At 35.7% G+C, this 17600-nt stretch overlaps 2 protein-coding genes across 12 annotated transcripts in view; one reads left to right on the forward strand and one right to left on the reverse strand.

The window, feature by feature from the left end:
- The first annotated feature begins 471 nt into the window (after window positions 1-471).
- On the forward strand, window positions 472-12428 carry LOC135173151 (homeobox protein OTX2-like). 4 transcript variants are annotated; one of them, XM_064139843.1, is made up of 7 exons: window positions 472-1028; window positions 5042-5389; window positions 5708-5859; window positions 8094-8278; window positions 9283-9400; window positions 9673-9879; window positions 10060-12428. In XM_064139843.1, the coding sequence occupies exons 2-7, from the start codon at window positions 5134-5136 to the stop codon at window positions 10159-10161; spliced, it is 1020 nt and encodes a 339-aa protein (XP_063995913.1). In that variant the 5' UTR covers window positions 472-1028; window positions 5042-5133; the 3' UTR covers window positions 10162-12428. The 4 variants fall into 4 exon arrangements, with proteins under 4 accessions (XP_063995913.1, XP_063995914.1, XP_063995911.1 ...); XM_064139844.1 differs by having other exon boundaries at window positions 473-1028; window positions 5042-5374; window positions 9280-9400; XM_064139841.1 differs by having other exon boundaries at window positions 475-1028; window positions 9280-9400.
- The window catches only part of LOC135173149 (semaphorin-1A-like), a 101443-nt gene continuing 96092 nt past the window's right edge, over window positions 12250-17600 (reverse strand). For all 8 annotated transcript variants that reach the window (XM_064139837.1, XM_064139835.1, XM_064139838.1 and 5 more), the window contains one exon: window positions 12250-17424. In XM_064139837.1, coding sequence (XP_063995907.1) covers window positions 17105-17424 — 320 coding nt within the window. In that variant the 3' untranslated portion in view covers window positions 12250-17104. The remainder of the gene's footprint in view (window positions 17425-17600) is intronic.

Below are 17600 nucleotides of genomic sequence, written 5' to 3' on the forward strand. Positions count from 1 at the left end.
CTTAATAATAAAAAATTCTCATTAATAATTGACTAATGTGTAGATACAAATCTATGAGCCCCCCCCCCCTCTCTCCGAAACTCTCAATAATTACCAAACGAGCCCGTAGCTGTAATTGAATGCACTGAAGAATGCAATAGCTCGTAATCCATCGGCAGACCAAATGTTTACGAGTCTTTTGCCGCTGCCGTGGAGAGTATTCCGGAACCGGATCTGGTATACAGTCAAGTCGAAAATCCCCAATACCCTTGGGCTTGCCACCAGTCAACTATAGCCAATGTTACCTCAATAAAACACTGACGCGCCAGCGCATACCGCTCATCATCGTCCATTGGCTCCCCACCACTAGCGCTTAAAACTTGCGTACAACACGAGACGCCTTTGGGTTTAAGTTGCACACGCCCATTTCCATTTTACCTTCCGCTATTCGGCTTGCGGGGGGTTTATACGTTTTGACGTGAAGAAGAGAGAGCCCATGGTGCGCCAAGGTGTCTTGCTATTGCATATATCGTTTATTTCGCCTCTCTCCCTTTGCCGTGCACCCCTCTTGCGAGCAACAGCGCCACTGCTGCCAGCCGTTTGCCAACGGCAACCCCGCACCGCTAAGATACCGTAACAACTAAACTTACTGTGAAAACTTGAGCTCCTATTCACCTACGTCTTGTCGGCTATATAATTGACTCCAACAGTTGACACTTTTTTTTTTCCTCTTACATTCGCCATTTTTTTCCTTTTCTTGAATTTTGTGATTTGTTCGGCTGTTGCATTGCACTAATTCCGGGGGAATTTCATCCACCGGAGGAGAGTTCGGCTGATAGTGATTGTTCAGTTTAATTAACGTGCTCTCGGCAAACAAATCGGTAAAAGTGAATTTTCAGTGTCTCTTAGTGAAACAGCCGATGAATTATTCCATGTTTCGTTGCTCGTTGGTAAATATGTTGATGATTGTGCACTAAGTTCAACAATACTCTTGGATTATTGTTGTGGAAATAGTTTCAACGCAAGTGTTTTCTACCTAAAAGTGACAGGTGAGTGATTTTGTTTTCTTTCACTGAGATGTTAACAATGGCGACGCCATTTTGTGAAGAAATTCTGGTGGTAACGTAACGTTATTCAACTGCGGCGGAGTTAGTGGTGAGGGTTGTGCGCTTTTCGATGATTTTTCATTGACATTTAACAGGAAATATGGCAGGTATTAAATTGAGAATATACGATTAACGAAAAGCGGCGTTGAATCACGTAAAATACGTTTACGTGGTTGTGGTTGAATGGATTTGTCCACTGTGGTTAACTGCACATTGAACACTCAATGGTTTAATAATTTTGCCGATTTAAAACGACAATAATTGGCTGATTGCAAGGGGAATAAGTGAGTAATCAAAGTGGTGAAGAGCTTTGTTTGCTGCGACCAGATAAAAATCATATTTTTCAATGGTTAAATGGGTAAAATATATGTTGATAAGTTGAAAAATTGATGAAAACGCTCATCTATTCCCAGCTCAATGAATCTTCCAATGATATACCAAAGACGCTTGGGGAATCGTAACAAAGCAGTTTGCTAAAAAGAAGATGCTGGGTGAGATCTAACTTACGCGAGAGTTGTGTGTCATATGACATGAAGAGAGACTCGGCCAGCAGGATTTCCACGGAAATAATCAGCTTAGTGTAATCTTCTTGGCATGCTCTAGCTCGTCGTGGTGCGCGTGGTATATGTATAACGCTGCGAGGTCGAGGTCCGCTTTCTCTTTCTCTGTTGTTTCCTGTTGTCTTTGTTATGATTTAACTCGTCCTATGGACGATCACCAGGACCATGCTATGGGAATGAATTGGTTATTAAAAAAAAACTTGGATAAATTTGCAGAAGATTGCGAGACAATGATTTTTTCCAAAGATTCTTACCTCTTCAACAAGTTTGTCATCCCATCGTCCACATGTGATATAGTATAGTCTGAAGAAGAATAGTCAAATCGCTTCGTTTAGAAAATATTTTTAACGAACTATTTTTTAAAAAATGAAAAATAATTTCGCATGAATATCCCAAATTTACCTTCCAAAAAAATTTTCAAATTTCTTCTGAAATATTTTAATTTTGTTCCTATATTTTTCCGAAATACTTCCAAAAATTAGCATTAAAATTATGTGAAACAGAAAAAAAATGTAATGATCTAGAGAAGAAAAATCATAATAGGAAAAGCATTAGTGAAGTAGATTGAGGCGGAACCAATGTAAAAATGGAAAATAAATATATATATATATCTTCAGCGCAGAACTAACTTGTGAAAAAGATACAGCGGTCCTTTCATCGAATTTCCACAAGAATTAAGCTTTATGCTCAATGAACGTTTAACAAACGAGCTGGACAGGTTGAGTTGCGTTGAATTGTTGGGGACTTGATGGACAAATGAAAGGGAAGGGAGATGGTTTCGCGTGTGCTTTCAGTGTCTTCCGCATTATAATACAGAACTGAACAGATACCTTTACTTTTTGTGGGCATGCTGAGGGAGGGCTCAGTATCTATAAGCCTTCTCAGGGGGAATCTTTTCAATGTTCTCTTTATGCTTTTCGAATTGCATCCCTATTTCGATGTGCACTCGGGTACAAGTTTCATTGCGAAAAAAAATGTTTCCATGGAAACGCAACCCAATTTGTTCAACAACAAAGAGAGAAAGATTTAACAAATTTCATTTGTCCATGATACAATTGTAAAAAAACACTTAGTCAGTATAGACGAAAGGGCTAACAATAGTAATGACGATGAGAATGTATTTCAATTAATTAAATTTCAATAAATGATCATTTAATTTCAATAAATGAGACATGGTGAAGGTAATTTTTCTTTGAGACTTTGAAAAAAAAAATGATAAATAAAGATTTAACATCTTCTTAGATCTACATAATTAGTAGTTTGTATCATTTTCAATTTTTCTTTAGTAAAAATTAAATCTTGATTCTGAATATTCGTTTTGGAAGGTAGCTGTTCACTTCAGTCCACTTGAAAAGACAGTTTTTTGTTCCTTCATCTTTCATTTCACACAGACTACGACGCCTATACGACATTCGTGCACTTGATATATAGGCTCACTTGGAAGGGCTAGTCGATTATACTTACAGAACAATGGACCGGTCTGCAAACACTCGAGAAAACAATTGCCTTCAACAACTAACATGGCTCTACCTTTTGTCTATCGGCTTTCAGTTCTTTCGCAATCAGTGAAAAGGATTTGAGGAAAAATTTACTACCCCCCCCAATTCTTTGTACCCCGTTACAAACAAATTGTCATTTTATTCAGCTCCAGTTGAATATTTCAGCTCTTTCTGAACAGTTGTACTGAAAAGTTGATGTTTTAACTGGTAAAATTACGAAAAAGAGTTTCGAGATTGCTTTCATAGTAAATATGTATATTACCTCCCATTTCTCCACAATATGCGGCTCCGTATTTTCATAAGTGTACAAGAGCATAATAATAGGGATTTAGCAGTCATTAGGGATGGTGGGGTATACTCATACCCCATGAGTAACACAAAGTGTTTACCTACATGAAGGCCCGACAGACCCTAGAGAGATAGTAGAATCGATTGGTTATATGCGCGGGTGGGGAGGACCCCCAGGGGTCCCCCATACGTCTGTAGTCTTCGCCACAAGTGCCCTCTTGTCGACCTATCGAGTGGGTGGTCCACATTTGCGGTAGAACCCCCGTTTCTTCCCTATACCCGGCTCGAGTTGGGGCACCTTTCTTTGTATTGGTGCACAATCATAAAAGCGTCAGAGAATTTCACTCAAGAAGAAAAGGACCGAGGAGAGAATATACTTCTAACTTCAGCCAACCGTGAAAAACTTTTTTTTTTTTTTTTTTTCTAATTCTCAATGCTGCCAGCTTTCGAGGGCTGAAACAATGGAATATTACAATAGGGAGAGGGAAATCTGTTTTTTTTTGCAGGTTGATTACTAGAGGAGAAACAAGTCGCACACAATGGCAAATATTCGACACTTGCATTTGAAAATCACCCAGCTTCCTCAATATATTTGCGAAATATTTTCAATTAAATGACAATAATCTGTGTTGAGTTCGCTCAAATGACATTCACTTGGGCATCACCATATTTTCTATGTTAGTGTCCAACGAACAAATTTTCTTCCATTACGCATGATTTTACATTACGTCAGTAAAATAATCTCTGATTCACGACCAATGGAATTCCGAGTGATGGCCGACAAATAGGAATTAACATCTTCCAATTGTCCGTGTATTTTATGTCCCCTAAGGCCTGTTGTGTTTCATTTACCACCAGACATTAATTATTATTCAATTAAATTGTCGCAGTTAATCCAAAACAGGTGGCTAACGATAATGCCAGTGGGTGGGATGTAACAGTACGTTCGGCCATTTTCCATTCATAAAAAAAAAAAAAATTGAGTAACGTGAGGGACCAATACGGACGCCCCTGAAGAACAACGGCATATCTGTAATATGAGAGGATAATAAATGACGCATTAAAAGCTGAAGGAGCGATAGTTGGTGGGACGAGGCACTGTCTTAGGTTTCGACTTCGTGGTGGCGTCTGTTCATGCTTCACGTGCGTGTGTGTGTCATATATTTATTTTAAATTTTTTTTTGCTGCTAGAGAAAGAACACTGGAGGCGTCGAGTTGCGTCCGTAGATTAGCTGCAAACGGTTCTCGGATACGTCAGCTGCCTCTCAGCCATATCGTATTAGACGAGGCGTGTAGAATTTTATCTACGATAATGTTGTTTGATGATTTGACGACGTCAATATGATACTCATCAGATTGGAACAAGTGGAATTTATCAATTTTATAAAAGTATTGACATGAAAAAATTATCACACATTTATAAGAAATCATTTATCGTTTTTCACTTACATATACCAATTTTCCAGTGGATATGATAAATTCTATATCTATTGAATTAAAATGTCACAACATCATTGGTTTAATATCCTCTATAACGAAAAATCCACACACCAAAAGTGCGCCAAAAGTCTTGACACCCTGAGCCTGAGGGGAAAATTTATGATTGCAGTTAAAACGCCAGACCGAATAGCCCCATTCAAGGATTCAATCACCGGATAGGTCTGCACAGACGTAATCACTACTGTGGCGGTACCTGTCGCAATGTGGCCGAATAGCCTCAGTGGAGCCGCTGGTTGTGGCGGTAGTACTGGAGCTGATCTTGGTGGTTTAACAGCAGCATCAACAACATCACCCACTGATTTATTCGGCCCGGCGGGATTTGGCGCATCCGCCGCAAATCCATACGGTGCTCTCAAATCATCCCCTTATGTCGGGGCACTCGGCATGCCACCCATCGAAGCACTGCACGGAACCATCGGCTATCCCGGCTGTACTCCCGCCGGTGAGTCCTACTACTGTGAGTGAATACATTTCATTAATTCTTCATTTACTCGCACAGACAAAATTTTCCCTTCCCAATGTCTTTCCGAAATTATCGGAGGATTTTCACACTCCAAAAAATCATGCATAACACGAAAGCTTCCAAAGGAAATCTGGAGATGTGAAAAAATAATAATCTTCCAGTATTCGAAAAAGCTTGATCCAAGATAATGTTCTCTAGGAAATATTTGAGAAACACAGAAATTTATCTATGCGGGATATATTCATTTGATTATTGCTCGGGTGTAGCGGCTCTCATGTGAATTGGAATGTCTTGCTTTTATTTCATTCGCAGGTAATCCGAGGAAACAGAGAAGAGAGCGGACGACTTTTAGTAGGGCACAGCTCGATATACTTGAAGGGCTTTTCTCCAAGACTCGCTATCCGGATATATTCATGAGGGAGGAAGTCGCGGTGAAGATTAATTTACCTGAATCCAGAGTACAGGTAAGTTTATTTCATCTGTAAAAATACCTATTCCTACTTCCATGAACTTTCCTTCTAATTTTTCATATCATTTTGATTTTCTGCTACCTAATGTTGAGGCAATATTAATTGGATATTGTACGCCGGATTGAAGCGCCCGATCATTCGCTATCTGAATTGCTATTCGCTATCTGAAATATATTACAAAAAGAATTATGTGAAAAATACAAAAATAAATCATACATCGACAAATAATGCGCCAAAACCTATGGGGTACACCCATTCATGAGAACTCATTGGACCCTGCGATTTGTTTTGTCAAAATTACAAGTGAAAGCTATAGTAGGTGCAACCCGTAGGCAAAAAAATTATCATCATCTCAAGTTACTCGTAACTTGAGCTACGATGGGAAATGTAAGGCGACTAGTTATTGGGTGGAAAACGTATAGAACTCTCCGATAATTCAAGTTACCCTTGGGGGTAGGGCTGCGATCAGTGGTGGCACGCGGAGAATGAGAAATCGATGCTCGTACTCAGCCTCTACATTCTATATACAGTCTTTTACTTTCAGGTGACCGTCAGTTAATTTGATTAGGCGATACTCGATACACACGTGCTTGCTATCACGTGTCCACAGATTCCTCAGCCATTTTTGTGTTTTTTTTTTAGAGAAAATTAGGCTCAACAGAATTCAAGAAATATTATTGTTATGTTAATAAAATTATGTTCTCCGTAGGGAACTTTCTATCTTTTAAAGTCTTCTTGTCGATCTGGGAAAAATCAATTGAGGCTAGTCCATTTGAGACCAGCGGCTTGTACATTATATTGCATAATAAGCCCGTGTTAAATTTTCTGCAGACTAATTTGCATTGTTTATACTGCCGGAATAAATATTCAGATAAATCAGTGGAATCATCTCTGCCTGATGTCCCCAAAATGTCAATACCATTAATACGACTTACCACATTATGCAAATACGTATCCTTAATTATAAAATCACTACCATGCAGAGTCCATTTTTCATTTATAAAAATCTTCACTTTCCAATAGAGTGAAGAGAGAATACATATAAAAAAAATTATATCTAAATTACTTGAATTACTGAAATCGTGCAAACAACTGATAAATATATTGTGAAATGATTTTTTTTTAATAGCACGAGAGTAAGGCACACGTAGCGGGTTCCATTCTCTAGTCACAAATGAAAAAACATTTTGCCATCGTTACATTTCCCTAGAACTTGGCATTGTGCTTGATTTATTTCATATGCAATAGTTTTTCTACCTTGAAATGCTCCCGACAATGGTTGCTACGTGCATTTCACCCGGACACGCACAGCAGAAATGAAAAGAGTCGATCTCGGGTGAGAAAAAAAAAAATTTCCAACCAAACACAAGTAATTGTGTTGACTGTGTGAAGGCATTCCGTGGACACCCCATGATGATATTTTCATGGGTGCCAGGAGTCACACTAGTTTTTGCCTCAGTGGCCTTTCGGAAATCAGTCCGAGACGTGGATGCGCATATAACCGCCCTCATCAAAAATCGTCCCGCCGCCGGAATAACTGAGCGCTTCTGCAATTAGTCGTCTCTATGCACACCTGGCCTTGAACTCAATAGGGACAATCTCATAGTCTTGTGCACGTTTCAACGTCAGTTTATTTTGACGATTCGTTTTTGAAGAATCATAGGCTGAAAATGTGCTGCTGCTGTGGCTATCTAGATGTGAACTTGATTGGAATTTTTTGCAGTTCATTATACACATTTGCCTCAACATAATAATCATATGATAAAATATTTTGCCTCTTATCTTTACTCTTCGGTGTTTGAAGATAGAAATCCAATTGATGAGGATAGGGTGTCTAATTGGGGGAAAAATACGCCCATCCTCAACACCTGATGTAACTAGATAATCGTCAACATTGTGTTTGTTAATGTAAAGAAAAGCTCACCTAAAAATGAGCCCACGGGTTCGCGGTCAGATGAACGCTATTCCCCAGAAATAAAGCCCGAGAAACCCAAGCCTGTCACACTCGTCTCGCATTGATCGCAAAAGGCTTCCCAGCGGTTCTTCGTCCGGCTTTGTAAATAGAAGAGAATTTTGTCAATTTGTCCGAGGAATTACTCTCGTCGTTCGACGAAACAACAAATGAAAATATTTAATTTTAAATAGAATTATATAATTATAAAATAAAGTAGTAAATTTTAGCAAAGGGAATGGTTTGATATATACTATAAAATGCTTTGTTGGCGCAGGTCTGGTTTAAGAATCGTCGTGCAAAGTGCAGACAACAGCAGAAACAGCAGCAACAAGCCCAGGAGAAAGCCCCGCGATCTAAAAAACCGTCTGGAAATCCAGTGAGCAATCCTACAGCTGGCAAAAGTCCCTCGATAGCAACCACCCCAACATCATCAGCGGCTGTTCCAGCAACAACGCCACTGTGAGTTTTTCTCTTGTTTTCCAAAAATATTTTTATCCTCAATTCATTTTTCGCTCTCCTTACCGAAAACCCATTCACCCACATCTCTCTTAACAATTCCTTTTTTTCTCATTCACCATGCTTAAGTCGCGGCATTTACCCTTTTGTTATTAACTGCACGGAATATCGACCTAAAGAAGGACGGGATCCTCGCTGAAGGTGGTCTTGGACCTCGGGTAATACTCTGTGTATATTGTGAATGAATGGAAAAATCCTGAGGCTTCAGGATATACGTCGGACTTTAACCCTCAAGATAATCTCTACTTAGAATTACCTACCTGTTAGAGCTGGAACACTCCAAGTTATGGTTCGAGTGCACTCGTCAACTCTCTTGTTAGTGGGCTACGATCTACACTTTGAGAGAAAAAACTACCTAATATCATAAAAAATTATTTCATTGATGGGTAAAATGCATATTGGCTTATTTTACTGTTCAAACGTTACAATGCAATATTTTACTCATTATTTTTATCATTGAAAATCTACAAGTTTTAGGAACATCTGTTATGAATGACCGTTTGGGTTTCATCAGAACGCATCTATTCTCTTATAATTTTAGGGAATTCAGTAGTCAATGTTCATTTTTATTTGACAATTCACTGAAATTATCAATTTTTTTCCGTTTTGTAGCCAAAAAAATGGACCTGAAATTTCATTGAGTAATTAAAATCATTTTCTTTCTCTAAAACATCAATTCAGTGAAGTTATCCAACAGGGACCTTTGTATTAAATAATATCACAAACAAAATAAATAATTTGCCCTTTATATTTCAAACTTCCATCGTCGTTTTTTCTCGATCTCAATAGACTGTGGAAAAATGCTCATAAATGTCTTAGCAAATTCTTAACAAATTCATGAAAGCAATGATCATTTTATTTTTTTTTCCTTTTTTGGACAACTATTGTATATCGTCCTCCATAATTAGTAAAATATTATTATGCGACTTATGTTTTTCCAATAGAAGCGGTGGTACCGGAGGCTCCGCCGCAAGCTCACCTACTTTATTGAGGGACTCTCCGCAGTATAAACCTGCTGGTGGTGCCACCAGTCTCTTGTTCGCTGCTAGCACTACACCACCGAGTGTAAGTTACCGACAAATATGTATTTTATCGGCTGTTAAAAATATATTTTCCAACAGGTTTAAAATGTAGAAACTATATTTTTATGATAATAACTTAATGCTATAACTTCATTGATTAAAACAACTGTCAAAAAGTATTGATTAATTAATTTCTTGAAATAGTACATTGCGCAAATTAAATTGATATTTTCATAATTGAAAATTTGAAAGCAATTGATGAAATTTCCAAAAAAAGGCCAACGTTATGAATATAAATTTTTGAAAATTTTCCAGTTGGGCGGAACAGTATACAGTAGTGGTGGTAGTAGCAGTAGTATCTGGAGTCCAGCAATAACGGAAAACGGCGGAACATTCCCTGGAGATCATCAGAGACTTGCGTGGACAACAACAGCTTCTCAACAGCAGTGTTATCAGAATTATTCGTCATATTATTCTAACATGGAGTACCTGTCGCCCGCTCCTCATCAATTAAATGTAGTGGTGAGTTATTTTAGTACGTCATATTTTATCATTTTCAATCCCAAAAAAACTTAACACTTAGAATGAAAACTTGTGATAGATGTGGATTCTCTAAAAATGAATTCTACTAATTTCAGTCAATAATTCACTGAAGCTAATAATACTCTTTAAACAGCAATTTTATATTGTAAATCATTGCAGGATACTGGAGCTGGTAGTCTCGACAATACGTGGAGCAAAACACGAGATGAAAACACTTCATCGTGGTTTTACAACAGCGCAGGTTGGGGAGAACGAAAGTGAACAAAACTAATTTTTTTTTAAGATTGTAACGTCAGGAAAATGGCAATGATTTGAGGCAATTATGGTACATATCAGAGCTAGTCAAAGGGCTTCGAGTCAGCTTGAGATTATCTGTAAAAACAGAATGATTAGAGCAAAAATTGAAAGGCTGTTTGTCTTCTTTACTCCTCATTTGTAAATCATCTTCTATTATTTTTGGGTCATGTCCTTCGTATGATCTCTAATTGATGTGAAATAATGTCCATCTGGAGATGGAATTCTTCATAGCTTATGATACATATCGATAATGGAACAGCTTTTTCGACGGGGGCTATTTGTGAGAATTAACAGAAAAGATAGTCAAACAAACAGTGAGTGAACTACTCCTTCGATGAACTGAACACATCTTCCTAGACATATCTATTAATGAAGAAATTTCTTTATCGATGACAGAATCGGACCTTAAAGATTCATTAATTGAATTTAAATATCGAGGAACAAATTTTTTTGTAAATTTTATACGCTTTCTCGATGTATAATAGTTGAAAATGATACTTGTAACGAGAAAATTTAAATCAACGATGGATGTAAATTTGTTCTCATATTTTTATCAATCCTTATTGACAATTTGTTTATTTTATAGATTTGAATTATTAGTCATACGTAATATATCTATATATCTACATATATATATATATATATATTACTGTACATTCTATAAATAATGAGAATATCACAGGTGTATCATGAGTAGTTATAATCTTGCCACAAAATTATAGCGCTGATGATCCTGAAAGTAAAGCTGCCGTTGTTGATGTGTAGCCGTCGTTTTAATTGGGTTCAGGAGTTGTCACGAAATTTAATTTGCAGTAATGGATGAGCGGTGGAGAGAGATAATTAGGCATTTGAGAAAATAATGTGAGACAGCCTGTCGATGATGGTTCCTAATTTCAGTTGACTTGCAATTATTTAATTATTTTTCGATCGAAAAATTTCACTGAAATTTTAGCCTTTGACAGTCTTCAAGTTGTAAAAAAAATTTTATTCTCTCAATTTTAATTTTTTTTCGCATATAAATGGATGTTTTCTGTTTTTAAACATCTTTGTTTTGTAATTGAACCTCTCCAAAATTATTTTCTACATAAAAAAATATTTCAAGAAAGCGGGACTCTTCTCAGCAACTACAATTGCATAGGAGGATCTAATTTTCTAGAATTTTTTCGTGAGACATTATAAAATAAAAAATTTCCTATCCTTCTTGGATGCACACACCCAATGACATTCATTAGTTTTGTTGATATATTCTCAAACCAAAATTTGTCGTTTCGCTGGCAAATTAAGAGATAAAGATGTGGCAAATGTGTAAATTAAAATACGAAAAACGTATCGATATACATATATAAATATGAATTTGAAGCAATGAGAAAATTATATATATATATATATAATATAAATATTAAGGATGTAAGTACGTGACTGTTTAGATTGTTATTATAATAATTGATTAATTAATAATTAATATGAATCATGGGAAATGAGGCAAAAATACAACGACGTGAGGCATGTCATAAAATGTATGGATTAATACACCACTTATGAATTGTACAACGAATGAAATAACCGTCTTTATTTATCCTGGAATTTTCAGTGAATTTATGGAGCTGTGGTGTATGACGCCATGTAGATCATGAATGTGACGGGAACTTATTTTGCTGTTGAATTGGTATTGGAATACCAATGTTTTTTATGAGGGAAAATACAGTGAAAATGGGAATAAGTGAATATTACTATAAAAATAAATTTCGATTTAATCTGTTTTATCCGTCCTGGTTACCACACACAATGCTTCAGAGCTCCATCTTGTCTCAAGTGTATAATTTACCGATTGAGATTTTCTGACTCTCATGCGGTGTGTTGATTCACGATCTTTGAATTTAAAAGATGGCAAATCAAAAGCTGGGCAAATGAATTATTTTCAAAATACTGAAAATATTTCATTCATCGATTGATTGGATGAGTATTGAAGAAATTTTTTTTTATTTGATTATTGACCGAGTAAAAAATATGTATTTGTAGCATGAATATTGGTGGCGATAATTGAATCATTGATTATTTCTATATTTTCATTTATTTCAGTTTTTTCGTTTCTTATAAATTACATTGCGATTATGATTTTATTTATAATGCAGGGGGACAAACGATGATTATTAATTAACGAGGCTAATTAAACGAAAGAATGATTCTCTTATCAAAGCGCATAAAAGTCTTTTTAAAAAATATATAATAAACTATTCGTTACTTAAAAAATGAAATATCGTAGAGGAGTTTGTTCCTATATTCCTATCTAAAACACAATTACATTTTCATCATATAATTTTTCATTTTGTTTTCTTGAATCAGCATCAACTTGTGAGTTTAGGCATAAAGTGGATCACTTTGAATTATTTTAGTCATTCATGATTTTTTTTTCATAAAAAAATTCATCATGCATCGGTACAGCTTTCACGTAATTATATACAGCACTTCACATGATCGTTAACGTTAAGTCATAAAAATTAATATAAAACGCACGGATAGCACACAAGTCTGTCATGATTGCTCGATATTAAAAATTATAATCAATTGAATGAGTCAATGACACATTTTGTGTCTAGTTTTTCTTCATTTTATGGAGAAATTAGGTGCATATGACGCTTTGGATAAGTGCTTGTAGGTTTTGTATATCTACAAAAATTCACCTGCTCTCTCGAGTGTATAGCAGAAATAACTCCAAACAAGATAATTTTTTCGAAACATTCCAGAAGTTGAAAGAAGTCAATTGAAAATTTTTTGGAATATATCCTTTTTCAAATATTCATTCTCTTTCAACTAAAATTTTAATACGGATATTTTTCATCTCATTACAGTTCCACGTAAATCTCCAAAAATTTTGTAACCGAAAATTCAAGGAATTTAGAAAATGTACGTTTTTCTACTACTACAAAATTCGAAATTCTCTCGAATTTACAGCCATGAATAGTGATTTCATCGTAATGACATGTCAAAAGTTAACTTCTATCGAAGATTAAATTTTCTACAGCCCCACAGATGGCATATCTATGGGGTATGATTGGGCTATGATGGATGGAAAATCGCCAATCTTGCCATAGAAATTTGATTATTCACGATTTCATCAATTTACTAAAATGGAAAAAATTTTGTATCGCCTTTATATACAAAAAAAAACACATTGTATTATTGGCACAGCATACATGTTGTGCCTGGACTGCCATTGACTTTTGATTCTCTCCTTATCCTTATTCAAGTAGCCATTACACTCAATATGTAACTATTTCCTTCTACTCAGCAATATTTCCCGATTATAAAAAAAATTTGAAAAGAGGAAGGGATTATGCTTACTCTTGAAATCATGTTTTTACTGATGAGTGAGAATTGAAAGACGTGGCGATTTGAAATTTGCTCAAGCTAGTCCAATATCACTAATGAGTATTACAATTGCGTAATCTAGAACTTATACAAATTGTTCGTGTTTTTTCTTCTAATCGTGTTTTTTCAACAAAGCACAGATGATTTTGTCTACAAAAAGGCCACTAAAATATTTCTTTTATCGAATTTTTATATAATTGTTCATCTGATCGCCGATACGTCAGCTTGTTCGGCAGATGATTATCAAATTCATATTGAATGGTTCATCTTTGAGTTAAGAATATCCAAGCATTGTTTATTTAACGACTCCTTTCATAAAAAATTACAATTCCCTATGAATAATTTACAAACATGATAAAAATTATTTGTTCGAAAAATAAAAAATAAAAAATTTGTTTGTTTTTTTTTCTCTATATTCACAATTTTAATAGATTTCAAATTATGAACAATAAATTAAAAACAAAATAACAATATGCAAAATATAACTTCAATGAAATTGTAAAAGATACTTGGATATTCATAATTTTTTTCTCGGAATATGAAAGGTTGATTTTTTCACCTTATTAATTATTCCATACCCCGCTGATTTTTAAAATAATTTGTTTGGTAAAAATATATGGTGGTAAGCCAAAAATGCGAATTCTTGAAAAATTCAAAGGCCACTCAAGCTGTCGTGAGGCCGACCAATTTGGCAGTCCTGGCTTTAAAATGGAATGTAGCAATTATCCCTACACATTTTCACACACTAATCATCCCCTCAATAAACAATACAGTCGGCAGATACTATTAATTTCGATCTAATTCGTCTATTCGTGAATAAAATAATTTTCTCTCTCTCAAATTTAAAAAATTTCGAACTCCCAATTATCCGCAATTAATTATTATTCTCAACGGTAAACTTGAAAAATTAACAAAATACGTTAATAATTTTACGCAGTAGTAATTCAATCCAATTGTTTTAACAACCCATGGGCAATTGAATTACTTCGAACCACTATTTACATAGGTATTTTGTTGTCGTCACACGTATTCAAAAATTCATCTAATAAAATGCCTTTTTTTTAATACAATACAGTTAATGTTCTTCATATATATTCTTTCTTTTATTTATAGATACAATATAATTCGCGATTTATTTTGCCTTAATTGTCGCCTACGTGCCTAATTAATTCTCCAATTTTCTTGTCGTCAATTACAGTATATCGTAGAAATAAAACGATATGGAATAATTTTAAATAAGTATACCTAAAATAAAATGGGCAAGTTTACTTGAAATAATTATGTCACCCTCAAAGAGTCCCATAACAATAATTCCCATATTTGTTTTAGGTACATGGAGCATGGCAAATATATTGCAAGTATTTATTATTATTTTGTTCCATAAATCGATAGAAATGTAAAATAGCTGCCATATCTGCATTCTTTATTTCTCATGTAAATACTATGATATACATATTTAATTTTTTGTTTCATACATACAATATAATCTCGAGTGACGAGGAAACACGATATTACGAAGCGCGATTGTACAAAATGTTTTTTACCTAACACTATTTAATCCTCTCTATCGATTTTTTTTTCACCTTGCTCTGTTCGTCCATTCATTTTTTTTTTTATCTCGACGGGATAAGTAGTATATACACTCGAAATCCTTTTAAATATCCATGATCAAAAGTCCCATCGAGTCGAAGACAAGATTAATTAAAAAGTAATATTTATTTACAAGATTTTTATGAAGTCGTTTTCCTTCTGCTATTGGCAGTTATTGCCTTTGAATATTTGCCACACGCTTGAACCCTTTCTGAGAAACATCGCAATCGTTACTTTCTATGTATATCTGCCATTCTTTATTACTTTTTAGTCTTATTTTTTGGGGAGAAGTGAGTTTTGGAGCAATATAAAATTTATATGAAGTAATTATATCAATTTCATTAATTAATTAAGGTAGATACAATTGAAGGATTTCATGAGAATTTAATATTTTCATATAATATTGTCAATTATTTACTGACCACAAACAGAACTTGGCATATACTTTCTCAGGTTTCAATTTCCAATTTCGAGTTCAATATATGCAAAAACATTCAATTTCACTTTCATATCGATATTGATAAAAAAAAAACACAAATTGAAATCGATTTATCCTGTTTTCAATTCTTTACAAATACCTTTAAATCTAAAAAAAAATTTCCTCGGAAGTATTCCCGAAAAACTGCAAGTCAACGCCCTCTGGGAAATCGCTTCAATTTTCTTAGCAAGACAGTAAAATTTTTACAGATCCTCTTTTTCTTACAAGAGTATCACCAAAAATGTCACGTCTCCTCTAAGCTTATCTATCTGCTGCAAAGTATTATAAACCATGTGCAACTCCTCCCCCAAATTGGCGCTAAAAAGTCCTAATCTTTCCCTTAAACATCAGCCCCCGCCCACTACCACCCACTACCAAATTGCCAACAAAAATACATGGAAGGCACGCTTCGTCTGCTGAGTACGCTTATGTTATACGCAACGATACCGTAGTCATTATTATTACTTTTTTTTCAATTTTTCAACTTTTTTTTCTCCTAAACACCTAACAGGCCACTACTAAGAACACAGTACCACCAGTCTTTATCACAAGTACGTTCTCACCGTATACGTAAATAACCATTCACAGTGGCTGACATTCCAACCTGGTGACACTCAATCCGGGAGACGAAAAATATCAATCAATAAAGCTAAAAAAAATCCCCCCTCCCCTCCCCTCCGTTCTTTCAATTTAACAATTGTACTCAACATTGCTCGATTTACAATCGTTATCCTGTCTAATAACGGAAGCGTACAAATTTTCATTAGCAATAATCTGATTATTGTACCTCTCATGTTGTAAACTATCATAACTCGGATCCCTGACTGGTGTTGAACTCTTCATGAAAAAATGTTCATTAACAGTTGGATCATTGTCTAACGAGTGTCTAATTGTGGAAGCATTATGGTAATTAATGTCTGTACGATTCCAGGGTAGTGAGACACTCGACAATGCCTCATTGGGTTGTGAAACGTACATCATCATGTCGTTGAAATTTGGTAGAAATTCAGGATTAAACAGTGACAATGTACGCTTGTCTTTAGGATTTGTCGTTGGTATCATATAGTGCTCGTGGGATGTATCAATACTCTGGTAATCGTGATATCTACTCCGTGGTCTAGATGTTTTTGGTGGATTTGTTGGATTACTTTCGGCGCTGGTATCTTTGTAAGTCAGTCTTGCACGATTGTGGGAGAACTGTTCGGCACGCTGGGGTACAATAAACTCCGGCTTAACGACAATGTCATAGCCTGGTGGATCGAACGCATTGTTAATGTGTCGTAAATCAATTTCGGAAGAGCTGCATGTGACTGTTGATGCGGGTATTGATGTTTTTTTTGAGCTTGTCTTCTCGTAAATATTTTCGTTGTAGGAATTTTCGGATTCAGTTGCATCGGACGACGAGCCTGTGGATACATGGGTATCATCGTCACGATCAGCCAAGCCTCACACGGCTCGACGTCTTCTATATCATATGTACGTCTTCTTGACTTTTTGCATTGGTTTATTTTCGGCTGAGGAGTTTGCATTTTTTCCATTTGGATTTTTTGGAGGAACGTTTAAAACGAGGTTTATAGATTTATTGTTAAAACCAGCGGGAGATTCTGAGGACTCGGTGAGGCGATTTAATTGTTGACGTTGCTCAGGAGGATCGGGATATGGGGTGCCTCGGAGACGCTGGGAAAACCAGAAACCTGAGGCGAAACCTGCTATCAAAGAGAAGAAGCAAGTGCCGATCAACGCGCCGGTTAAAGTTTGCGCTGAGTAGACGGCTGGGGTGACTATCACTCCTGAAAATATTTTATGTGTTAGGGCTTTTTCGGGGCATTGAGCTTGCATGGATTGACGAATTCTTGGATGATGAGGATTTTTTTCTCCAACCTCAATTTGTTTCCAATGCGCTTGTGGCCTTTAGAAATGGAATCATCACGTTGATTAATTTTTGTCGCACATTGTGACGACGACA

The sequence above is a fragment of the Diachasmimorpha longicaudata genome, chromosome 2 (assembly GCF_034640455.1).
Source record: "Diachasmimorpha longicaudata isolate KC_UGA_2023 chromosome 2, iyDiaLong2, whole genome shotgun sequence".
Taxonomy (NCBI): Eukaryota; Metazoa; Arthropoda; class Insecta; order Hymenoptera; family Braconidae; genus Diachasmimorpha; species Diachasmimorpha longicaudata.

Coding starts and splice junctions, on each gene's coding strand:
- LOC135173151 (XM_064139841.1), top strand. CDS start 5,134: ATGTGGCCGAATAGCCTCAGTGGAGCCGCTGGTTGTGGCGGTAGTACT. Junction 5,860..8,093: donor TACCTGAATCCAGAGTACAG/GTAAGTTTATTT, acceptor TTGTTGGCGCAG/GTCTGGTTTAAGAATCGTCG. Junction 9,880..10,059: donor CTCATCAATTAAATGTAGTG/GTGAGTTATTTT, acceptor AAATCATTGCAG/GATACTGGAGCTGGTAGTCT.